Below are 25,911 nucleotides of genomic sequence, written 5' to 3' on the forward strand. Positions count from 1 at the left end.
CCTCGTGTTTCATAATAGTGCTATTTTTGAGTACAGTTATTTTGCAGAAAGGCCCTTCATTTGTGTTTGTCTGAGGTTTCCTCTGGTCAGGGGCAGAGTACACATTTTTGAGGGTCACGGGACTGATGACTCGGCGCCCGCCCCAGCGCGTCACTTCCGAAGGCAATTCTGATTGGTCGCCCAGTCAACCACGTGGTCACGGGCCTCCGCTGGCACCGCCTCTGTAGGGAAGACATTTTGCTTCTTGGATTCCTTAGCTCCGCGGCGGGCTTGTATTCTCGTGCCGTAATGCAACTGGTGGACGCTCCCTCCTCCAGCCCCGCCGCCGCCGAGCGCACGGGGCTCCCGCCTGGCCGCAGAGCTCGCCGTGCGGCCGTGTGTCTCAGGCGGGAGGATGCTCTGGTGGAGCGGCCTCTGTGGGGCCCAGCTGCCTGCGCCTGTGTCTACACTCAAAAGGGGGGAGGGAGTGGCTAACCCTGAGCCGCGTCCGCTAAAGCTCCGGGCCGGGTTCCCCAAGTAAAAGAGGACCTCGGACAAGAGAGAGAGTCCTGTTCACAGAGAGCAGACTCGAGGCCAGGCTTTGTCTTTGAGGAGACCTCAGGTGCCAAGCGGAGAAAAACACGCGTAGTCGGCAGGATTCGAACCTGCGCGGGGAGACCCCAATGGATTTCTAGTCCATCGCCTTAACCACTCGGCCACGACTACACGGCCCTCAAGTGGCTACTCAAGTCCGTACTAGAAACTGCACCAGCCTAGGGAGCGGACGGGGTAAAAAGGATCGCCAGTGCATAGGCAGGTCCTCTGCAGATGGTTCCGGAAAGCCCTGCGCTCCCCCGGGACGACGGGAGGGGCGTCCTCGGGCGGCGGCCACGCGCTCGGGCCGCGGGAGCGGGATCCCCAGTGCCCCCTGCCGCGGTTCCAGCCCGGAGCCGCGCCGCCATGGTCCCCGGGGAGGGTTGGGGGGGCGCCGTGGCCCCCGAGAGGGGAGCGGAGTGGATGGGCGCCCCTCGCCGCTGACGGGTGTCCAGGGTGGAGGGCGCCGGGAGGGCTGCGGAGCCGCTCGGGGACCCACCGCGTCCGCTAGGCGCGCGTCCCAGGTGCCCGAAGCCCGGCCACCGTCCTCGAGAACGACTCTGGTCTGAATCTTGGCCAAAGCAGCCCCTCGTTTTCTCAGTTTCGCGAATGCTCGCATGTTTTCCCTTCCTCGTCTTGGGTTTCAGGCTGCGGGCTGAGGCTGGGGGTACAGGTGTTTTCCTTGAGCCCGTCCCGTGCACCGGTTTTTGTCTACTGGGGCTCGTGTGCTAATCTAAGGAAAGAAGAGAACGACCGCAAATGGAGAAATCACGTCGCCCGAACGCAGAGAAGGAAGAGACGAGAAGGGGAGAGACATGCATTGTGTGCATTGATGGGACAGCCAGCCCTGAAGGGACAGACGGGAACTAGTTATCATCCATAATTTATACATGTCACTTACTTTTTATTTGGCGTACACTTTTTATCAAGCATGTAGGGCTGTTTTATTTTTGCTTAAGTCATTTGGAACCCCAGCTTTCATTAAGGTTAGACACCGAAGAAATACCCCGGACCTTCTGTGATAAAAAACAAAACAAAACAACAACAAAAAAAACCCCACGCCTCAAAACAGCAAAGAGTGATGCACTCTTTGAACTAAAATTATTAATCAACTGGCTGTTCTAGGGTACCAATGAGCAAGGTACGGACAACTGTTTTACTGACAGAAAAATTTTTTTTAATGGAGGAGTGGATCTAGGTAAAGGATGAGAATCCATGGCAAGTGGCAGGAAACAAAACCTTTGGAAACAACTCAAATGTCCATTTAATGTTGAAAGGACAAACTAAGTTTTTTTTTTTCTCATATAATGTAATTTCACAACACAGAGTAGAAGGAATTACAAGAATACACAATCACATGGATGAAATCTCACACAGTATTGAATAGGAAAAGCCAGGCACAAAGGAATACAGACTGTAGTGCATTCTATTTTTTGAAAGTTCAAAAACAGGTGAAACTAACCTATCCTTTTAGAAATCAGAATAATAATTACCCTTGGGAGGAGTTTCTGGGATCCTGGTGATGACTTTGGTTCTCAAATTGGAGTGTTCAGTACATGGGTGTGCTGGCTTTGTGTAAATATATTGAGTTGTTCAAATACCAAGGAGTGAGATTGCTAGATCATATCATAAGAGTATGTTTAGTTTATGATAGTTCCTTTCCCTGTGTGGATGTTTTCCATTTACTCCGTGTTAGGATTTCCAAGTTCAGTGTTCCCGATGGCCAGGCCAGCTGACGGACTAACTTGACCTTGGCCCTCACCCCAGAGCTGGGGTCCACAGCTCGGAAGTGCCTGGGGAGCACAGAAACCCTCCCCACTTCCACGGGGTCCTCCTGTGCCAGGGACACGCTGGCGACCCGGCGTCGGGCTCCACTCGACCCGCTGACGGAAGACGAAACCACGCAGTGCCCGGAGCAAAACGCCGACACCACACCTCCCAGGTTCCTCCAGCATTTAGAAAACACAGGCCTCTGGGACCCGTCTGAGAGCCCTGAAAGTCACATTACAGGTCACGAGCAGAATTTTTAAGATGACGAAGCAGTAGAGCACTCCCTAGGTTGCGGGAAGAGGAATAAAGGCAAATAATACATCGTGGAGTGCTTGTGTGTGCCCTAAGACTATCTACAAGTGTATACACGGCTTGCTCGCAAGCTGCTCGGTCACACAAACTTGAAAGTGCCCGCGGTTCCCCTACTGACACTGGAGGCGTTTATAAGCCAGTGATTGGCGGGGAGACCTGCCCAATGGGAAAACTTACACGTTGGCTGAGGCCTCTGGGAAATGGGGTTCAGCGTCGTGATGCCCTCTGGGAATCGTAGTTCTGCGTGTCTGCCCGGCACGGCCGAACGCTGCCCACGAGCGGGGGGCGGGGTTCTCTCCGCGCGACCGGAAGTGGCTGTTGAAGCGGCAGTAGGCGTGAAAAGAGGTTGGCGCTAGGGAAGTGTAACCTCCTCAGCTCCCTTCTCCACGTCTGGTGATTGTCCCAGTGCTTCCGGACGCGGGATCCGAGTGCGCGGATCGCCGTAGAGGGAGGGAAGCCCAGGTATCACCATGGCAACCGTCCGCCTCGCGGCCGCGTGACGTCACCCTCATCGCCGGGCTGGTCGCGGCCTCTGCGGGAGGGCGCCGGGGAGTCCTCGGTGGGAGAGCCCCTCTCTTTTTTCAATGCGGGGCGGTTCCGCCCTGATCCCTTGGAAGGCTTTGTTCTTTTGTTCCGGTCTAAGAGGAAGGATCTGCACCCGGCCCCGCCCTGTCTGTCCACCTTCCAGCCTTTCCTCCCCGCAACAGGTGTGTCTTCCTCCCAGCCAGGGCGGGAGCCCGCCAGTGTGCACGGAGGTAACGGGCCGGGCCTGGGCGCGCTCCCGCCAGCGTTGGGTGGGGGGTGGGGGGGTGGGCACCGAGGGTTCCTCTGCATCTGGAGCTGAACCTTCGTCCTCGTGCCCCACTCTCTTTTTGTTCAGCGGGAGTGCCTGTGCACTGGCTCTCGGAGGGCACTTCTCTTTTCCAAGGCTCTCTGCGCCACAGTGCAAAACTCTGAAGTGCGATTGTGACGCAGGCTGCTGACCCCGTGTGTCTTTCAGGGCCGCCAGCCTGAGCGTGTGGAAGGGCTCCTGCTCTTTGCCGGACGGCTGAACCCCAGACCGAGGCCCCTGCTGGAAGGACGCTGCTCGGGAAACCCTCGTGTCCAGGCTCCGGAGGAACGGAATGAGCTCCTGAGATGGAAGGTAGTGGGGACCCGAGGATGGAAGAGCGGGGCGATGGGGGCAAAAGAAGATCAAATACTTGACAGCTGTTAGAGGTGGAAGGAGGGAGCCTTATCTCAAGGATAGAGAAAAACTGGATTGCATAATGGTGCGAGATCCTTACTTAGGTTTACATGGAGAGACTTGCAGGAAGAGTTCATTACCCCTGGCATCGGGATTGGGAAATGAAAAGGAGCGATGATTCAGGTTGTCTGTGATCCTCACATGACTTTTATTTCTTAGATATGAAAATAATCTTGTGGTCAGAAAAAATCTTGGTAATCGTCCCTTCAATACAAGAAGGATAGTATCCCTGGCAGATGGCCGTTTGCTAAGCCTATGCATACTGATGGAGTGTGGCATTAAACTCTCCATTTTGGGTACACACTATTCCCTTGGTGGCTCTTCCGCCCCGCCCCCCCTTTTTAAGTTCCTTGTGTTAGGCAGAAGTGCCTATCCCTGTAACTTCTGTGTTGAATCTTAGTTCTTAGTCTCCAAAAGCAAGAGACATTACTGTCCTGCAGAATGTGAATTCAGCTGTTAAAACACCTACTCACAAATTCTTTTCTTTTCTAAGCAAAACAGCCTCAGTTCCTTTGATGGGTCTTCATATGATATGTCTGGACCTCTTTTCCCAAGACTCTCCTGCCCAAGAGCTTTGCTTCTTAAAATGCATTGCCTGTGGCAAAAAAAAAAAAAAAAAAAAAATGCATTGCCTGCAATTAAGCATAGTTCTTTAGATGTCTTTGTGATAAATTCTGTAGACCTTTAGTACCTAAAAGTACTTATTTGAGTTTGGTTTATACTTCTGCTGTTTAGAATCAGTTTATATTTGCTTTGAAAAAAATCATCGATATTATGTGGTAAGCCCTAGATCTTTTTTACATAAACTGTAGTGAACTAGATTTATGCCATCCTTGTGTGAGATCATTGTTTTTTATCCTTAATATCAGGACTTCACGTATATGATTGTTCAGGTTTTTGGCCATTTTCCAACCTGTCAGAATAATTATGAATCCTCATTAATTCAGTGTTTTAGGGATCCCTGGGTGGCGCAGCGGTTTAGCACCTGACTTTGGCCCAGGGCGGGATCCTGGAGATCCGGGATCGAATCCCGCGTCGGGCTCCCAGTGCATGGAGCCTGCTTCTCCCTCTGCCTATGTCTCTGCCTTTCTCTCTCTCTCTCTGTGTGTGACTATCATAAATAAATAAAAATTTAAAAAAATCAGTGTTTTAATTCTCCCAACTTGACGTCACTGGCATCTTTAATGAATATTCCTTCTATTTCTTCCTTCATGTTTGAACAGGTCAGAGTTAGGACAGAGCTGTGTGATATATCACTAGACTTTTCTCTGCATTGTCATTGCTTTTACATTCTTTAAGTATGGGTATGCAGCCAAGTTTGGTTTAACCTATTATCACACAGTTTCTTTTTGAATGTAATATTATTAAAAGTTTTAACATCACTTATTTATGTAGGTTTGAGATCTGCCTTATATTAGTCCTTGATTTTTTAAGAGTGCAGAAAATCTCTAACAACTTCATGTGTATCTAAAATTACCTCAAAACAAAAAGTTTAATTTAAAAAATGAACTGTCTTTCATTACATTATCAGTAAACAATTGTAAGTTTCAAAAAAATAACAGTTCTGTTTATAATAGCACCAAAAATATGAAACAGGAATATAATTAGTATGTGTAAGATCTGTACACTAAAAGCTACAAAATGTTGCTAAGAAAAAATTTTTTCCAGCTATACTGAGATATACTTGACTCCTAACATTGTGTAAGTTTAAGTTGTCCAATGTGATGAGTCTTTAAGATTTTTCTCTGTGTGTCATCTGCAAACAGATCATTTTATTTCTTTCTTTCTAGTGTGGATGGCTTTTATTTCTTTTTGTTGCCTAATCATTCCAGTTAGGACTTCTAGTATTATGCTAAATAGAATAGAAAAGGTGAGAGTGGGCTACCTCCTCTTGTCGATTATCTTAGAGGGAACTCTGAGCCTTTCACCATTGAGTATGATATTAGCTGTAGGTTTGTTTTATATGCTGTTAGGCTGAATTTGAAAAGTATTGGCATTAATTTTTCTAGCAATATTAGACAGATTGACCAGTGAAACAGTTTCAAACGTAGCTTGTCTTTGTTGGGAGGTGTTTAATCACTGGTTTAGTCTCCTTACTCCATATTGGTCTGTTCAAATTTTCTGTTTCTTCATGATTCAGTTTTATTAGGTTGTATGTTTCTAAGAATTTATGTTTTATAGGTTATCCACATTGTTGGCACAGTGGTTTCTTCTGATCCTTTTTGTATTTCTATAGTATGAGTTGTAATGTCTCCTTGTTCTTTTCTGATTTTATTTATTTAAACTTTTTCCCCTTTTTTTCTTTAGCTAAAAGTTTTTCAATGTTGTTTGCCTTTTCAAAAAACCAACTCTTAGTTTCATTGATCTTTTCTGTTATTTTTCTGATCTTTATTTCATTTATCTCTGCTCTTATCTTTATTTCCTTTCTTCTGCTAACTTGGGCCTTAGTTTGTTCCTTTTCTAGGTGTAAAGCCAGGTTATTTATTTGAGATCTTTCATTTTTTTAATGTAGACATTAAGCACTATATAATTCCATCTCAGAGCTGCTTTTGCTATATCCCATATGTTTGGTATTTTGTTTCCATTTTCATTTGTTTCAGGATATCTTTTGATTTATTCTTTGACCCTTTTGGTTGTTCAGGAGTGTGTTATTTAGTGTCCACTATTTTTTGAATTTTTCCAGTTTTATACTATTTTTGTTGAAATAGACGGTGAATATGATTTTAGTTTTAAATTTGCTAAGGCTAGTTTTGTGATCTATCCTGGAGAAAGCTCTTGTGTCCTTGAGAAGAATGTGTATTCTGTTCTGTATTATGTGTTTTAGATCCATTTGTCCTAAGGTAGGTGCAAGTCCAAGGTTTCCTTGTTAATTTTCTGTGTGGATGATCTATTCATTGCTGAAAGTGGGATACTAAAGTCTCCTATTTCTTTTTTTTAAAGATTTCATTTATTCACGAGAGACCCAGAGAGAGAGAGAGAGAGGCAGAGACACAGGCAGAGGGAGAAGCAGGCTCCATGCAGGGAGCCCGGTGTGGGACTCGATCTCTAGGGTCTCTAGGATCACACCCCAGGCTAAAGGCGGCACCGAACCGCTGTGCCACCTGGGCTGCCCAGAAGTTTTCTACTATTGTTCTACATTGTTGTCTGTTTTTCCTTTGAAATCTGTTAGTATATGCTTAACAGATTTAGGAGCTTTGATGTTAGGTACATATGTATTTATAATTATTATATTCTCTGGATATATGAATTAACTCCTTTATCATTGCATAATGGCCCCTTTGTCTCTTTTCAGTTTGTGACTTTACATCCATTTTAGTTTCCCAGGAATTTCCATTTGGATGGAATATCTTTTTCCATCCATCTACTTTGAGTCTAGTGAGCTCTTAAAACTGAAGTGAGTCTCTTCTAAGGCTGCATATAGGTGGGTCTGATTTTCTTTACCATTCAGCCATTCTGTTCCTTTTGATTAGAGAAATTCATCCATTTGTGTTTAATTATTAGTAACTAAGGACCCACTAATGCCTTATTAGTTACTTTCTGGCTGTTTTATACTTCCCTGGTTCCTTTCTTCCTCTTTTGCTGTCTTCCCATGTGAATTAATAATTTTCCAGAGAGGTATGCTCTGATTTCCTTTTCTTTATCTTTTGTGTGTATACTCTAGGTTTTGCTTTGTGGTTATCCTGGAGCTTATGTAAAACATCTAGATAAAACAGTCTGTTTCAAGCTGATAACTAACTTCAATTGCATACCAAAAAATCCTCTACCTTTTTACTGCTCCTTCCATTTTATGTCTTTGGTGTCACAATTCACATCTTTTTATATTTTGTATCTATTAATACATTATTGTGGCTATAGTTTTAATATTCTTGTCCTTTAACCATCACATAAAAATTGGTGTTGAACACACAACCATGTAACAGTATTAGGGTGTTTTGAATTTGACTATCACTTATTTTTACCAGTGTGTTTTATAATATCCTGTTTTCGTGATATTAATTAGCATCCTTTCATTTCAACTTGAAAGATGTCTTTCAGTATTTCTTGTGAACAAATGGTGACAAACTCCTTTAGGTTTTTTGTCTTTCTCTCTCCATTTCTGAAGCACAACTTTGCTGGGTAACATATTCTTGGTTGGCAGTTTTTCTCTTTTAGCACTTTTTTCTCTTCCTGCTTTTATAATTTTGTCTTTGATCGTAGATAGTTTCATCATAATGTGTTTTAGAGAAGATGTTTTTCAGTGGAAATTATTTGGAGACCTCTGAGCTTCATGAACTTGGAGGTCCTAGTTTCTGCCACGACTTGGGATATTCTTAGCTACTATTTCTTTAGGTAAGCATTCTGTCCCTTTTTCCCCATTATTCTTCTGGGACTCCAGTAATGGCTGGGTTGTATCTTTTAATGGTATCCTACATTGGGTTTTTTTATTCCTTTTCTTCTGTATTCTCCTGTGACTGGATAATTTCCAGTGACCTGTGTTCTGTCCCCCAGCTTCTTTCCTCTGCGTGGTCCAGTTGGCAGTAGATGTCTTCCATTGCATTTTTCATTTCATTATGTTGTTTGGCTCTAGAATTTGTCATTTTGCTTTTTGTTTATGATTTCTATCTATCTGTTAAACTTCCAGTTTTGTATATTGTTTTCCTAATTTCATTTACATGTTTTTCTGTGTTTTTTTTTTTTCTGTGTTTTCTTATAGCTCACTGAGTATCTTTAAAATGACTATTTTGAATGTTTTTATTGTGTAAGTCATAAATCTCCCTTTCTTTAGGGTTAGTTACAGGAAAATTACTGTGTTTCTATGGTAATGTCGTGTGTTCTTGATCTTTCATGTTTCTTGAAGTCTGGGGTTACGTCTTTGCATTTGAAGAGGCAGTTACTTCCTCCTCCTGTCTTTAGTTACTGGCTTCAGGAGAAAAGTACCTTCTGTCAGCCCTGTTATGGATGCTCAGGTGTTCTCAGACCTTCTGTGGATATGTCTGCCCCATACTTTTTCTTCCCTTGTGGGGAGGATTTCTTAAAATTGCATATCTCCTCTCAGTCCTGCAGAGTGAGGCTGGGTGGCGGCAGACTCCCATTTGCTCTTCCTTGGTGGTACGAATGCTTAGGGTTTAGTGCTTTCTGCCCAGACCTGCAGAGTCAAGCTGGCAAGAGCCTGACTTGCTCTCGCTCTCATCAGGGATTTACACAGGGAGCCAGCCACAGGAAGGGTGTGCAGGTGAGGCATGTAGACCATTGGGGTGCCCATAGGCTAGTTGGGGGAATGTGCGGGGGAGCATCCCTAGTGGCTCTTTGGCAGGCTTCCTAATGGAGTCCATTAAGTGGCTAGTACACTCTGTGGTCCTTTGTGCCCTCCAAGAGTATTGACTGCTATTCCCCAGCTGCTCCCTGCCCCCCAGTCCCTTGGACACTTCAGTGTTCTGGATGGATGAGAAGGAAGTGGGTCTTTTTGGTGGCATCCCACACAACTAGGGAAGCTGAGTGCCCAACACTCACTTTTACTATCTGGGAGCAATGGTCTGGAAGGTTTCTCTTGGCTCTGAGCTTTACACCGTGGGGATGGGGGCTGTGACACAAAGTGAAACTGTCTCTTACATCATCAGTGCATTCAGTCCTGGATTATTATTATTTGCTTCCACCATATGCCAAAACTTCTCTCCTGGACTCCTGGACTTCCACAGAGATACCCTCACCACAGGGATGGTCTAAATCCATGTTCTTTTACAGGGAAGGTTCTTTTACACTCTTAATCTGCCACGTTGATATCATTATTCAATTCTTTGCCTGTTGTATCTTTTATAAATGTAAATCAGCCAGAGTGATTTTAAGTCCTTGCTTTTTTTTTCTTCTTGGGATTTTTTTCACAATTGTATAGTTAGGATTACTTTTCATATGTCTCTGCCTTTATAATCATAACACTTGTAACATTTACTGAGCGTTTATTATTGCCATTCACCATAACCAGCATGGTTGGTTTCTGCAGGTCTCACTGTTGTTGGTTCTGTTGGTTTCTGTTACTTGAAGTGAGGAGCATCTTTACCCGAGACATTTTTCTTGATTCTATTTTCCTAAAGTCTTGGTTACATATCTGTATATGCACAACATATCCTTTGCTGTTAAAAATTCTAAAATCACATCTTCATTTTTTCCCTCAAGGTTTTTATTACAAATCAGTTTTCCCTTACTGATCAAATTTAAGTTGAGAATAATAAATAGCTTCTTTTATTGCTTCCTCAGCTTTCTGAGAATTGGGCTTTCCTGTTAACCATTACTTTGAATAGACCTTCCCAAAAGCAAAGTTTGTTTTTGTTTATTGACGTATAAGTTACATATGTTAAGTGCACAATTCTATATTGTTTGATTAATTTTTATATATTATATAACAGTGGAAATCACCACCTACAGTAAAATGTAGGATGTTTCTGATGCCCCAAAACTTTCTCTTGTGGTCCTGTCCAGTTATTATCCCTCCCGAGGTAACCACTGTTCTAACTACTATTACCATAGGTCAGTTTGGTCTGTTTTTTTTTTTTAATGTAAATGGAATTATATAGTTATGTATTCTTTTATGTTTGGCTTGTTTTGCTCAGCATTATGAGGTGCATCCATGTTATTAGGTATATCAATAGCTCATTCTTTTCTGTTGTATGAAAATATTGTGGTTTATTTATCCATTCACCTGTGGAAGGACATTTGGGCTATTTTCAATTTGGGGATCTTATGAATAAATATGCTATAAACAGTCTTTTACAAGACTTTAGGTGGTCATGGCCTTCACTTCTGTGGTTGTATGTGGTTGTTGTATGCACACAAGTGCTGAATTCAGAACAAGCATATGTTTAACATTAGTATATAACTGCAAAAACAGTTTTCCTATGGGTTTAATAAATTTACACCCCACAGCAATGCACAAAAGTTCCAGTTGCTCTACGTGCTTGGCAGCATTTAGTACTGACCATGTCAATTTAATTTTTCTGGTGGGTAGGTAGTATAAGTAATATATGCTATTATGATATTCAATTTCTGTTAATACAAATTTTTATATTTAGAGTTTCAAAGGACCTGTGAAGACTTTTGGGAAGTAATTGTATTATTTATTCAGATGTTGTATGTAGCAGAGAAAGCTGTGGAAATACTTTGCCTGACTTAATACGGAACATATTGAGTTGAGGGATACTGTACGTATCTAGGGGACAGAACTGTGAATGTCACAGTCATGCTTTACTTCCCAAGCCTACTGATGAGGTGTACTGGGGCCCTAGTCCTCAATGATCCTGCTTACTTTTTTTGCATTCAGAGAAGTAAGAAAATGGCATACTTCATACTATTTTCACATGGAAAGAGAATCTGAACTTAACAGATTGCTGGGAAACAGCTACTATGGACAGGATTCATTGTGTTTCTTCTCCTCCAGACCCTTCCTCTCCGGAGCCTGCCCTCCTCCAAGCGGAACACACTTTACTTGCATCAACCAGTTTTCAAGTAAGTTGGAATTCCTGAAATGCCATCTTAGTCTGCACAGTGGATTGTGAATTTTTTGCTGTGGTATATGTTCATTTATAAAAACCAATGTTGGGAATTCATTCTGGGCTCCCAACTGCTCAGTGACCTTCTTTGCACCTCTGTCTCTCCAGCATCACTAATACATGTTCACTACTTACCCTCTTGCTTGGTGTCTTGTCATGCTCCAACAGTGATAGAGCAAAGGGAGTGCAAAATTTAATCCTTTACTTGAATAGACTAATTGACTGCTAAAAACCAGAACAGATAAATATAAAAATTAAATGAGTACTGTGAAAGATAAAGAATGTACAAATGTGTAGTGTGGAGGGGTCAGGAGAGTTTCAAGGGGAATGGGATATGCACTACCTCTCCCAGGATATGGGACATTTGGATATTTAGACAAGTAATGTGGGAGAGATGGGTTGGATTCTAGCAATGGGGAAGACTGAGCAAAGTGTCACTAGAATTAACAGGTGTTACAGAGGAATTAGAAAGATGGTTTATTTTGGCAGATGGTAAACAAATGGTTAATTAAATAAGTTGAAATATGGCAGGCCTCAGTTATCTAGATGAGAAGTTGAAGGCTTTATTCTGTAGGCCATTTCTGAACCATTAATGGTTTTTGAGGGAGAAAGGGACAGGATCTTGTTTTAGGAAAAACCAGTAACTGAGAATTTAGGCAAAAAAAGTAACCATTGGAAAAAAAAAAGTAACCATTGTTCCAGCAGGAATGATTCACCTCAAGGCCTCCCTTCATCAGACTCCTTCTTAGACTTTTCCCCTACTTTCTGCCCCACAGTGTAGTCATCTTATCAAGGAAATGATCCCAGTTCTTCCCACTTTCAGCTCAAGTACTTCTGGTATCACTTTGTTTTTATTGAGGTATAATGTGAGAATAAGCTACATATATTTGAAGTGTATAACTTGGTAAGTATTGACATACCTTTGTATTCAGGAAGCCATCACCATAATCAAGATAGTGAATATATGCAATTAGAGAACATACTTTGTATGACTTGAATCTTACTGAATTTGAGACTTCTTTTGCCCTTATTTGGTCTACTTTGGTAAATGAGCAGTGAGGACTTGAATGTATATTTTGTTGCTGTTGGGTAGAGTATTCTAAGAATGCATTAGTTTCCTTTTAGAAGCATCACGACTTAAAACAACACACTTACTGTCTTCCAGTTACAGAGGTCAGAAGTCCAAATGAGTTGGCAGGACTGCATTCCTCTGAAGTCTGTAGGGCAGAATCTGTTCCCTTACCTTTTCCAGCTTCTGTATTCTTGGACTTGTTGTGTCCCATTCCTCCACCTTCGCAGCCATTAGTGGCGTCTGTAAATCTCTCTGTGACTCTTCTCCTATCTTCACATCTGCTCCCTGATCTTCTTGCCTCCCTCTTACAAGGACTCTTGATTACATTGGGCCCGCCCCTGTAATCTGGGATCATTTTCCCATCTTCAAGTCCTCAACATGATCACATCTGCAGTGTCTCTTGTTTTAAATGAGGTAATAGGTAATAATTTCATAGGTTTGAAGGATTGGTATGTGGATGTCTTGGGAGGGACACTACTCCATCTACCACAGGTATCTGTTCAGTCAAGCTGGTTGAGTGTTGTTCAGATGCTTTATATCCTTATTTTCTATTGACTTGTTTTGTCAAATGTTGTGATGGGGATATTGAAATTTATTATGTGGATTTGTGTATTTCTCCTTGCAGTTTTATCAGTTTTTCCTTCATGTCTTTGGAAGCTGCAACTAGGTGCATAAATATGTGGGATTGTTATGTCTTCTTAACCAAGTGACCTTATTTATCATTGAAAAATGAACTTTTTATTGTTTGCTTTGAAGCTTACTTTGATATTTGATTAGTGTCAGCATGGCATATCTTTTTTTCATCCTTTGGCTTTTAATTTGTGTCTTTATATTTTTTTGTAGGTGATATGGAGTTCATTGGGTTTTCCTTATTTCAGTGCAGTCTGGCAATCTGCCTTTTAATTGGGGTATTCAGACCATTTATTAATATGATTTTACATTCAATGTGATATTTATGTGTAATATGATTATTGATGTGATTAAATATCATCTAGCTATTTCTTTTCGTATTGCCTTCATTCCCTTTTTCCTCCATTCTTACCTTCTTTTGGAAACTGAATGTTGCTTAGGATTCCAGTTTATTTTCTTCATTAGCTTATTAGCCATAACCCTTTGTTATTTTTTTTTGTTGCTTAAGGTATACATATTTATCGCCTCTTACTTTCAAGTGATAATTCTGTTTGTGAAGACTGGAAGAACCTCATGGTAGTGCACTTTCATTTCTCTCCTCCGGGTGTTTTTTTTTTTTTTTTTTTTTTAAGATTTTATTTATTTGAGAGAGAGAGAGCACAGAGGGAGAGGGAGAAGCAGACTCCCCACTGAGCAGGGAGCCTGATATGGGGCTCGATTGCAGGATCATGGGATTATGACCTGAGCCAAAGACATGTTTAACTGACCCAGGCATCACCCAGGCGCCCCTCTCTTCCCAGGTTTTTTTTTTTTTTTTTTTTTTTTTTTAAATATTTCTTATTTATTTGAGATACAGAGAGAGAGAGAGAGACAGAAGCAGGCTCCATGCTGGCAGCCTGACATGGGACTCAATCCCGGGTCTCCAGGATCACACCCTGGGCTGAAGGCGGCGCTAAACCGCTAAGCCACCGGGGCTGCCCTCTTCCCAGTTTTTTTTTTTTTTTTTTTTTTTAAATTTTATTTATTTATGATAGTCATACAGAGAGAAAGAGAGAGAGGCAGAGACACAGGCAGAGGGAGAAGCAGGCTCCATGCGCCGGGAGCCTGATGTGGGATTCGATCCCGGGTCTCCAGGATCGCGCCCTGGGCCAAAGGCAGGCGCCAAACCGCTGCGCCACCCAGGGATCCCTCTTCCCAGTTTTTAATGTAATTGTTGTCACATACTTTACTAGTACTTGTGCTGCAAACCCCACAATACTTGATATTTTTAAGCAATTATCTTTTAAAGAGATGTAATAAATAATAAGAAAAGATTATATATATTTATCCACACACTTAGATTTCTGGTGTTTTTAATCTTTTCTTTTTTAAAGATTTTATTTATTTATTCATGAGATACACAGAGAGAGAGAGGCAGAGACATATGCAGAGGGAGAAGCAGGCTCCATTCAGGAAGCCCGATGTGGGACTCGATCCCATGAGCCAAAGGCAGATATTCAACTGCTGAGCCACCCAGGCATCCCATGGTGTTTTTAATCTTTATGATGTATATCAGTGATTGACACTTAGGGGTGATTTTGACCCTTGAGACATTTGGAAATGTTAGGAGACTTGGTTGTTACAACTTGGTGGGAAGTGCTACTGGCATCCAGTGGGGTGATGCCTATGATGCTGCCCCTGCAGTGATTTTAAAGAATGATTGGTCCAAAAGAGCAGTAATGATAAGGTTGAGAAATGTTGGTTGTAGATCCTTTTTCTCATCTGGCATCATTTGTTCTCCTGTGTGAAGGGCTTCTTTACAATTTCCCATAGTGCAGTCCACTGGTCATGAATCCCTTCAAGTTTTTATGCCTGAAGAAGTCTTTATTTTTCCTCTGTTTCAGTTCTAGTTTGACAGTTTTCAGTATATAAAGTTGTTTCTCCATTTTCTTCTTGTTTGCATTGCTTCCAGCAAGGCAGCCCAGGTGACTCAGCAGTTTAGTGCTGCCTTCAGCCCAGGGCGTGATCCTGGAGACCCAGGATCAAATCCCACGTCAGGCTCCCTGCATGGAGCCTGCTTCTCCCTCTGCCTGTGTCTCTGCCTCTTTCTCTTTCTCTCTCATGGATAAATAAAAAAAAAAATCTTTTTTAAAAAAAGAAAAAAGGCATTGCTTCCAACAAAAAGGCATCTACCCTTTTTCATTCTTGTTCCTTTACATTCATGTGTCTTCGTTGCTCTGTATGCTTGTAAGATTTTCTCTTTCACTGGGTTTGTGCTACTTGATTAGGATGCGCCTTGGTGTAGATTTCTTTGTGTCTCGTAGGCTTGCAGTTCATTGAGTGTCTTAGATCTGTGGGTTTATACTTCTCATCAAGTTTAGAAACTAAAGAGCTATGCTTTATTTCTTCAATTTTTTCTATTCCTCTCTCTCTCTTTTTTTTTTTTTTGTTTGCAGGGACTCCAGTTGCACACATATTGGCCACTTGAAGTTGCCCATAGCTCTCTGATGCCATCTCTGTTTATAAGTTCTGTTTTCCTTTCTGTTTCACTTTTGATATTTTCTATTTTTGTTGTCTTTGAATTTATGAATTTTTCCTTCTTTGATGCCTGATCTGCCGTGAATACTATTCAGTGTGCTTTTCATCTCTGAACGTTCTCATTTTTAGCTCTAAACATTCCATTTAGGTTTTTTAAGAAAATATCTTCCATGTCTCTTAACGTTTTGAACATACGAAATACATTCATAATAATTTTTACTGCTGTCATCTGTTAGTCTTAGCATTTGTGTTCTGGGATGGCTTTAACAGATTAATTTTTTCCTCATTACAAGTTGTATTTTCCTGCTTCTCTGCAGACCTGATCATCTTTGATTGAATGGCAGACACTGTAAATTTTACCTTATTGGGTTCTGTGTACTTTTGTGTTTCTATAAAATATTCTTGAGCCTTACTCTGGGATGTAGTTGAGTTACTTGAAACAGTGTGTTTCTTTTCAGATCTGGCTTCTAAGATTTATTAGGTGAAGCAGAGCAACGTGTGGTCTCTGGCTGCTTGGTCCCACTGTTGAGACACAGCCTTGCTCAGTATTTTACCCAGTGTCTAATGAACTGTGCAACTTGACAGTTTGACCAGTGGGAAAGGAGACTCTACTTCCGGCACTTTTTGAGCACCAGTACTACTCTCTTGAATCCTTTTGGGTGATTCTTCCCCAGCCTTGGGTGGTCTCTCACAACCACCCACTGATGGTGCTCTGCCAAGTCCTCCTTGCTTCTTTCCTATGTGACTCTCACCTGTAGTACTCTGTCCTGTGACCTCCAGTCCCTTTGGCTTCCCCAGACTCTCAGCTTGGGGAGCTCTGGGGCAGCCCCTGAGTGCTCCCCCTCTGCATTCCTGTCTGGAAACTCAGTGCAGTAAGCTGGAGCAATTGTGACTCACCTCTTTGGTTTACTACTTCTTCGGGATCGCTGTTCTTTGTTGTATGAGATCATTTGCTTGGAAACGGTTTTCCTATGTTTTGTCTGGAGTTTTTTTTGTTATTTCATGCAGGAATGTGAATCCAGTCTTATTACTCTCATCCTGACCACAGCCTGATCCTTCTGAGGTTTGTTTTTGAATCACAAGCTTTATTAGGGCTGATCTAGCCCAGCCTTACTCTGGGACTGTTTTTCAGGGAGCCCCATGATCACTCTTGTAAGTCAGTGATTTGCTAGAATGAGTCCCCTAAGTCAATGGCATGACTTAGGGCTAAAGATGATTACAACATAGGATACACAACAGGATCCAGAAGAAAAAGGTGTTCACGAGTGGAATCTAAAGAAATCAGGTGCAGGCTTCGGAGTCCTCCCTCCATGATGGTCGCACAAAGACACTTTGTTTATAGCTGTGATCCACAGAGATATGAGAAATGTCTACCTGGAGAAGCCACTTGTCTTGGAGTCCAGAGTTCCTGGAGGGAGCTGGTCTGGGTGCCTGGGTGGCTCAGTTGTTGAGCATCTGCCTTTGGGTCAGGTCGTAATCCTGGGGTCCTGGGATCAAGTCCTGCATTGGGCTCCCAGGAGGTAGCCTACTTCTCCCTTTACCTGTGTCTCTGCCTCTATCTCTGTGTCTCTCATGAATAAATAAATAAATAAATAAATTTTTTTTTAAAGGCACTGACCCCCTCGGCACATACCTGCCGTTGAGCAGCTGTGGTGCAGATCCCAGAGCAGGCACTATATGTGCATGATGCCTTCATCTGCACTTTCAACAGTGCTGACAGTCTGGGACATCCCCCTCCAGGCACGCGGTCATGCCATCAGTCAGTGACGATGTAACATTAGATATCAGAGCTTAAGGCTCAGAAACATGGATCGGGTTCTCCCTGTTAGATTAGTAAAGGTCGTACAAATCAGACCTGCTGCTTTTGCTCTTTCCTGACAGGCAAACTTGCCTTGCTTCTGAAATGTGTTGGCACCGTCTGTGGGAGCTGAGCGTGCATGTCTCTTCATCCCTCTGTCATACTGCTGACTTCATCTTGTCTGTGGAGACCATAGTATCGGCACCGGTTTTTGAACTTCCTCCTTGTATAGCTCCCCACTCTGCAGTATCTTCTTGCAGATTCCCTGTATCCATATTCTTCAGCAGTCGCTTTTGTGTCTTGAGCTTAGTAGGACCACCATTCTTTAGGGGCTCTGCCTTCCTCCCCTCCAGCCTGGGGTGCCTCCAGGCAGGATGCTGAGGGTGTTGTGAGGCTCGTGATCGTCTGTCCTGCCTGCTGTTCAAATATAAAAACATTTGTTCCAGATAGATCGTTCAGTTGGGTAGTTGTTGACACTGGCAGAGCTAGTCTACTTGCTCTGTTCTCGTTAGAAACAGAAATCTCATGGGTTGATTGATCAATTTTATTTTTATTTATTCTTAAATATATTATTTATTAATTTTGAGATAGAGCATGAGCAGAGGGAAAGGAAGAAGCAGGTTCCTTGATGAGCAGGGAGCTCAACGTGAGACTCGATATCAGGACGCTAAGATCATGACCTGAGCAGAAGGCAGACCCTGAACTGACTGAGCCATCCCAGTGCCCCTGATTTACCAATTTTAAAACAAAACTAACTCACCCAGTTTCAAATACAGAACAAAGCAAAGGTAGGACATCCCCTGTAGTGCTTCCAAGTCCCACCACACAGGCCCACTGATAATGTTGGTAATGTCTTTTTTCAGGTTTTTTTCCTGTTTATATATAAGCCTTCCTAGTCATAAAAATAAAAACAGGATCATGCCATATATATTGTTCTTAATATCACATGCATTTCTTAATCAGTGCATCTAGAGATACTTCATTTTAAAAATGTCCCTATTGGGACGCCTGGGTGGCTCAGCTGTTGAGCGCCTGCCTTTGGCCCAGGGTGTGATCCCAGAGTGTCAGGATAGAGTCCCACATCGGACTCCCTGCATGGAGCTTGCTTCTCCCTCTGCCCCCGTCTCTCTCCCATTTTCTCTCTCTATGTCTCATGAATAAATAAATTTTTTAAAAATTCTTTAAAACATAATGTCCCTATCAAGGGCTTCAGTATGGATATTCCATAAATCCTTTAACCACTATCCTATTAATGAACATTTAAGTTTGCTTCTTATCCCTCCACAGTGTTGCAAGGGTACTTGTGCATGTGTCTTTGCATTCTGAGTGCTTCTGGAGAATAAATGCCTATAAGCAATAAAACTGGATTGAGTGATAGGTGCTTTTAAAGTTTTACTGGGTCCAGGGCTGCTCTACCTCACTGCCCATGTACACTTAGCAGCATTAGCCAACCTGCTGTCTGGTTGTATCTCATTTTTTATAGAGGGCTTATAGAACACTGTCCTGGGTGAATTTGCTCTTTGCGTTGTTGGCTTTGTTGTTGTTATTGTTGTGGGTTCATCTTTTTTCTATTTATCGGAATTCAGAATATTGTCTTTTGTCTATGGTTTATTTTAGAAGTTTTACATTTTTATGTGGTTATATCTTTCAGTCTCTTTGTGTTCGGATTTTCATTTCAAGCGTATTATAAACCCTAGCTCTTGTTCTATTTTTGCTTTTTCTTTAAGATTCTACTCCAACAGAAATTTTTGTGTGCCACGAAGTAAGAAATTCACCTTAATTTTTTTCTCAAATAGACAATCATTTGTTCTGATACTATTTAGTGGCTAATTTAGCTCTTTTTAACTAATTTGAAAGTCACCTAATCCTGTTGTTCTTATAACCATGGGTCTGTTTCATCAAGTTTTATTCCATACTAGGCCACTCCCCTTTAATTTCCCTCTTGGTATATTTTGAAATGCAGTAGGGCAAGTCTCCTCCCCCAAATTCTTTCAAAAACATTTTTGGTTATTCTTAAACACTGTGGGTAGTAAAAGCTTTTATTGATGTTAATAGGTAGTATTAATACTCTGTGTATTTTATTTTAGATCACAGAGATGGTGATGATGGTGATGAACTATGTAGCCAACATTGACTTAGCACTAGTTTTATGCCAGACCTTAAATAAGTATTTCATGTTGAACATTTCTTATCAATTTCTCACAGTAACCCAGTGAATGAGGCACTGTTTTGATGTTGATTTCAAAGAGGAAACATCAAAGTCATTCACGTAGCCCCATTGTTCTTTTGCCTTACTTCCATCAGTATTGCAAACTCCACCCCTTTCCTAGGTAAATGCTTTATGGCTAAGGAGAAATATGTTCGCTATTTCAGGAATCAGTGACCTTCAAGGATGTGATCGTGGACTTTACCCAGGAAGAATGGAAACAGCTGGATCCCTTCCAGAGAGATTTGTTCAGGGATGTGACACTAGAAAATTATACCCACCTGGTCTCCATAGGTAAGGATGATGTCTGAGTGAACATCTGGGTGTGGAGGAGGAGGGGTCTCTTGTGCTTATGTGAGTTTTTGCCTTTGATGAAGTTAAGGAACCTAAGATTCCTAAATTTTGAAAGGTTTTGAAAAGGTTTCTACTCTCCTAGCAAGTAGAAGTACAAACTAGTAATTTTTCAAAGCCCATATCGGTTGCCAATTGATACCATGTTTGGGAATTTGTTACATCAAGCCTTTATGTGCCGTTCACTGCCATCAGATTTATCCCATGTAGCACTTTCCTCTTACTGTAGTCAGGAACCTTTTTTTCTCCTGTGAACAGGACTCCAAGTTTCCAAACCTGATGTGATTTCCCAGTTAGAGCAAGGGACGGAGCCATGGATCGTTGAACCTGGCATTCCAATAGGTACTTTTGGAGGTAAGTAATGGATACCTGATGGATGAATATCATTAACTCTAACCATTAGCTTGATAAGAGGGTTTTATGCCTGAAATATAGATGTACTTGCCTGTCTTTAGTGTCTCCTGTGGAGAAATGAGAATCCATATGGACTCTTGAGCTTTGTCAGAACACTAATGGTCTCCACATACCTTCTTTTTTGATTCTCCTTTCAGAGGAGGTATCGTTCCTGCTTTTTTCTAAAGGCTGCCTCTTGACCTGGACTCTCGATTCCATCTTTTCCCACCTCCTAGTCCCTAATTATCCTAGTCTCTTAATTATCACCCACTTTTCAGCCCTTACAGTTTGTTTGTATTGGATCTACAGGCTCTGTTGCTAGTACCTTCAAACAAATAGTACTCTAAATTTCCAAATGCTTTTACTCAATACTGTTCATCCTTTTGGCCACCATCCAATAGACCTCCTTGCTTTCCCAGCCAAACTCTACAAAAGTGAGTTCCATACCTGCAGTCTTCATTTTTAAAATCACTTATTCCTTAAGCTTCTGATCCTACAACTTGAAATTATGAATAACTTTATTGTAAACCATGAATTCCCAAACTGCACAGAGTTTAAAGATCTGATCCTGAAAAAATATAAAAACTTAGTCACACTAGGCAAGGGATATATCTCCAGAATCAATGAGGTGGGAATGGGGGTTCTTTTTTATGGGGAGAAAAAAAGCACTCCATGTTCAAATTTGGGAAGTGCTGGGTTATCTAAAATTTTAGCAGGTTTCTTACTGAAAGACCACTCAGAGATTTCTTATATATATAATTGGGCATTATGAATTTCCAGCAGGGTTGCATTCTAACTCCCCCCACCCTCCCAAACATGAATCCTTCTTTTCATTCTTCACCTTTAAGATTTTAAGGTAAAAATTTATGGCTTTATGGAACACAATTTAGAAAAGTGATTTTTTTTTTTTGAGACAGATTCAGAGCTTTATTAAGTCATGCTTAACTTTTGGAAAAAAGTTGTCAGATTTTATTACAAATTAAAGTTTTAAAAATCCCAACTTGAACCAATAGAAGGCAATTTTAAAATATTTGTGTATTAAAAAATCCTAGACGTTGCACAAAATGCTTTAGTCATTACCAAAAAGAGATTTATTTAGGTAAAAATAATACTAGACACCTCATATTGTGTAGATAATAACATAGGTCCCAGTGATCTGGTGGGTAAGCAGAAGACAATCACTTAAATATTTGACTCCATTCTCTGATTTACTTTTTATTACTGGAATAGGACCACAGGATGGTAGTCTTTGTAAGCTAGCCCTTAGCCTTCCCTCTTTAGCATTCAGAGTGGACTTAATCTTAACTGCTAATTTGCTGTTTTTAATCTCCATAAGAATAGTTTATGGTTTTACAGATATGTACAGGTAATTGGAAGTTGTCTGAGTACCTACATTGAGGTGGCTTGCTGGTCGTGGGCCTTGTCTGTATCATTCTCCTTACCTTCCTTATGCCATCTTCTCTGGGCTATTGTGGAGACCTGCCCCCCACACACACATACACACAGAATGCAGACCTGTCACCCTGTTATGTATTCTGTCTTATGGGTCTACTTTGGTCTTTTGCAGCCTGATTGTCAGCATCCTTTATTTTCCTATCCATAGGGGTGTTGCAATATTGTGGTTGATGCCCACAGCTTTGCATTAGTAAAGTGAGGATTCCTTTCAGCAGTAGGATTGGTGCTGTTCAGTCTGGCCTTCTGAACTCGCTCCAATCCTTTATTCTTTGCCCTACCACTGATCTCAGACATGACAATGTGGATAACATTGGTCATGGTCTGTTGTGTTTGTTGCCTTCAACTACAGCTCCAGGGCTGGACACCCTTTCCCCCTTTAATGGCCTCAGACCCCATGGTCTCTGTGTTCTTCACTCTGAACTACTTCTGGGAGGTATTCTTTATGGTCATCTGCTGTACAAATATATCTTGGCATCATTCTATTAGTGAAAACATACCCATTTCTTATACTGAACAAATGGCCATTCCTCCAAACCTGTGCTGCACTAATTTGGTCTGTGCTGGAGAAGTACTGCTGTTAGGAGTCTGCTTGGGCCTCCCTGCATTGTGCTGATACCTAGGGTGCCAGAATGGAGGGGGTGGGAAGCTGTTCCCCATCTGCCCCATGGTGCATGCTTGCAGTGATGATGGTGCTGATTGCCATGAGGTTGGCAGCATAAGAGATTCAGGGTTCTTTGGGATCTGCTGTCCTCTCCTGTCACCAGTGGAAGGAACCAAAGCCATGTGGTTTTTTCTTTACTGAATCTACTAGCATTGAGTCCCCTGCTTCTTTAGCTGTCATCTTTCCTGTCTTGAGCAACACTGCACTTCCTGGTTATGTGCCTTGCTGTCTTGTTTGTGTGCTGATGAACTGCTCACTTTCATTAGTATATTTTATCCAGCCTGCTGTTACCCACCTTCAGGAACCCCCCCACCCCCACGTGTTCTTTCCTTGCATACATTCCTATTGTTTCGTCTATTCTTTTGCTCCCTTGTCAGTGCTGATCCTTCCTATCTGACATTTGAACATCTGGGTGCTTTTACTTTTGGCATCTTCCACCCCCGAAAACACCACTCCAGTCTAGTCCCTCTGTTCTCTTCCTAATTCTTGAAACATCTAGAGTTGAACTTGTTCTCTTCCTCCTGTAAAGTCTGTGCTCTGGATATGCCTTCTGCACTTCTGGCAGAGATGTAGCTGTTCCCTCTGTTTCAGGGTCAGCTGGGTCTTCCATAGTTGTCTACACTTGAAGTCTTTGTCTCAGATTTCTGTTTTGTGCACATTGGCAAGGAGTCCTGTTCACACTGCCAACCTTAGTCTGCCAGTGTCCCTGGCTGTCTGCCATTGCTCTGGTCAGTTTTTAATTTATTACTACCTTCCTGGTTCTCAGAGATCATCTGTAAACTGAGACATTCTCTTGCCACTTTCATATTTTATTTATCATTATCCTTATCTCTTTCCAACTTTTTCCCCAAATAATAGGCTATACTTGAAAATCCTCAAGATTTCCTAAGAGCTTTACTTTCAGCTTTGCTAGGTCCTTCTAACAAAGGCAATTATTTGTTCCCCTTGCATTTAGAGAATATAGACATTTTCTTTTTCTTTCAGACTGTGAGACAAGACCAGAAAATAGCATATCAGTCCCAGAGCTGGATGTTTCTGAAGAGCAGCCATCTGAAGAGGCAATCGTGGAAAAACACAAGAGGGATGATCCTTGCAGTTCTAACTTTTTAGAAAGTTGGGAGTATGAGAGCATTGTAGAGAAGCAGCAGGCAAACAAACAGACCCTGGCAAGAGAAATAAAAATAACTGAAAATAAAATACCTACCTGGGAGAGAGGCCCTGTAACTAATGACTGTGAGAAAAGCATCAGTGTGAGTTCAAACCTTATAACACAAGAAAAATCTCCAGAAGAGACCTCTGCCAAAACAAGTGTCAAACAGAATATAAATCCAGTTAAAAAAGAGAAAACTTGTAAGTGCAATGAATGTGGGAAAGCCTTTAGCTACTGTTCAGCTCTTATTCGCCATCAGAGAACACATACTGGAGAGAAGCCCTACAAATGTAACGAATGTGAAAAAGCCTTCAGTCGGAGTGAGAACCTTATAAACCATCAAAGAATTCATACTGGAGATAAACCATATAAGTGCGATCAGTGTGGGAAGGGCTTCATTGAGGGTCCATCTCTTACTCAACATCAAAGAATTCACACTGGAGAAAAACCCTATAAATGTGATGAATGTGGGAAAGCCTTTAGTCAGAGGACCCATCTTGTTCAGCATCAGAGAATTCATACGGGTGAGAAACCATATACTTGCAACGAGTGTGGAAAAGCCTTTAGCCAGAGAGGCCATTTTATGGAACATCAGAAAATTCATACAGGAGAAAAGCCTTTTAAATGTGATGAATGTGATAAAACCTTTACCAGGAGCACACATCTTACTCAGCATCAGAAAATTCATACCGGGGAGAAGACCTATAAATGTAATGAATGTGGAAAGGCCTTCAATGGTCCCTCAACATTTATCCGTCATCACATGATCCACACGGGTGAGAAACCATATGAGTGCAACGAGTGTGGGAAAGCCTTCAGCCAGCACTCAAACCTCACTCAACATCAGAAAACACACACGGGGGAGAAACCATATGACTGTGCCGAATGTGGAAAATCCTTCAGTTACTGGTCATCTCTTGCTCAACATCTGAAAATTCATACTGGAGAAAAACCTTACAAATGCAATGAATGTGGAAAGGCCTTCAGTTACTGTTCCTCCCTTACTCAGCATCGGAGAATCCACACCAGAGAAAAGCCCTTCGAGTGCAGTGAATGTGGGAAGGCTTTCAGTTACCTCTCCAACCTTAATCAGCATCAGAAGACACATACCCAGGAGAAAGCCTATGAATGTAAGGAGTGTGGAAAAGCCTTTATTCGGAGTTCATCTCTGGCTAAACATGAGAGAATTCATACAGGTGAGAAGCCCTATCAGTGTCATGAGTGTGGGAAAACCTTCAGTTATGGCTCCTCCCTTATTCAGCATAGGAAAATACACACTGGAGAGCGACCTTACAAGTGTAATGAATGTGGGAGAGCCTTCAACCAAAACATACACCTCACACAACATAAGAGAATCCACACAGGAGCAAAGCCTTACGAGTGTGCCGAGTGTGGCAAAGCCTTCCGGCACTGTTCATCTCTTGCTCAACATCAAAAAACTCACACAGAAGAGAAACCCTACCAGTGTAATAAATGCGAAAAGGCTTTCAGCCAGAGCTCTCATCTGACACAGCATCAACGAATTCACACTGGAGAGAAGCCCTATAAGTGCAACGAATGTGACAAAGCTTTCAGCCGGAGCACACATCTGACTGAACATCAGAACACTCACACGGGGGAGAAACCTTACAACTGTAATGAATGCAGGAAGACTTTTAGCCAGAGCACATACCTCATTCAGCATCAGAGAATCCATTCAGGAGAGAAACCTTTTGGCTGTAATGATTGTGGAAAAGCCTTCAGATACCGGTCTGCTCTCAACAAACATCAGAGACTGCACCCTGGCATATGACTCTGAGGAAGTCTGGTTTGTCCTTTTGTTAAGTACTGAAGAACCAGAGGAACTGAGAAAGTGCTTAAAATATTTTAACTTTTCACTGTCACACACTGTCACACAATGGAATGGAAAGGACATCAGGCTGAAGTAATCCGATTATGTTTTTAAGCAACTTTGTGACATTGGAAAATTCAACTGTTTTAAGGTTCAGTTTGCTCTGTGAATGAGGGGTTTGGAGTAGATGGTTTCAGAAGTGGTTTGGAGTTTTATATTCCAGTTTTGAATAATCACAATATATTCTTGATCAGGGTTACTATACATCAGCATTTTCCTATGTTGCATCTAGAGTGTGTGTATTTATGCATGTTTTGCTAATAGAAAGCATTTGCTTCAGTAACTAGACTGAGGATCTATTATGCTCCTGTTCTGATGCATTTAAGTTGATTTACTGGTTCTTAATAAAAATAATTGTAAAAAATT

The 25,911-nt window shown here is 42.0% G+C and overlaps 1 protein-coding gene and 1 non-coding gene across 4 annotated transcripts; one reads left to right on the forward strand and one right to left on the reverse strand.

The window, feature by feature from the left end:
* Nucleotides 1–623: 623 nt before the first annotated feature.
* TRNAS-AGA lies at nt 624–705 on the reverse strand. The gene has a single exon. It is a non-coding gene; the product is annotated as a tRNA-Ser (tRNA).
* A 2,173-nt stretch (nt 706–2,878) lies between these two features.
* On the forward strand, nt 2,879–25,911 carry ZNF184 (zinc finger protein 184). 3 transcript variants are annotated; one of them, XM_041771493.1, is made up of 6 exons: nt 2,885–3,117; nt 3,656–3,799; nt 11,310–11,377; nt 19,812–19,938; nt 20,254–20,349; nt 23,489–25,911. In XM_041771493.1, the coding sequence occupies exons 2-6, from the start codon at nt 3,793–3,795 to the stop codon at nt 25,444–25,446; spliced, it is 2,256 nt and encodes a 751-aa protein (XP_041627427.1). In that variant the 5' UTR covers nt 2,885–3,117; nt 3,656–3,792; the 3' UTR covers nt 25,447–25,911. The 3 variants fall into 3 exon arrangements, with proteins under 3 accessions (XP_041627425.1, XP_041627426.1, XP_041627427.1); XM_041771491.1 differs by lacking the exon at nt 11,310–11,377 and having other exon boundaries at nt 2,879–3,410; XM_041771492.1 differs by lacking the exon at nt 11,310–11,377 and having other exon boundaries at nt 2,882–3,362.

Source organism: Vulpes lagopus, chromosome 10 (assembly GCF_018345385.1).
Source record: "Vulpes lagopus strain Blue_001 chromosome 10, ASM1834538v1, whole genome shotgun sequence".
Taxonomy (NCBI): domain Eukaryota; kingdom Metazoa; phylum Chordata; class Mammalia; order Carnivora; family Canidae; genus Vulpes; species Vulpes lagopus.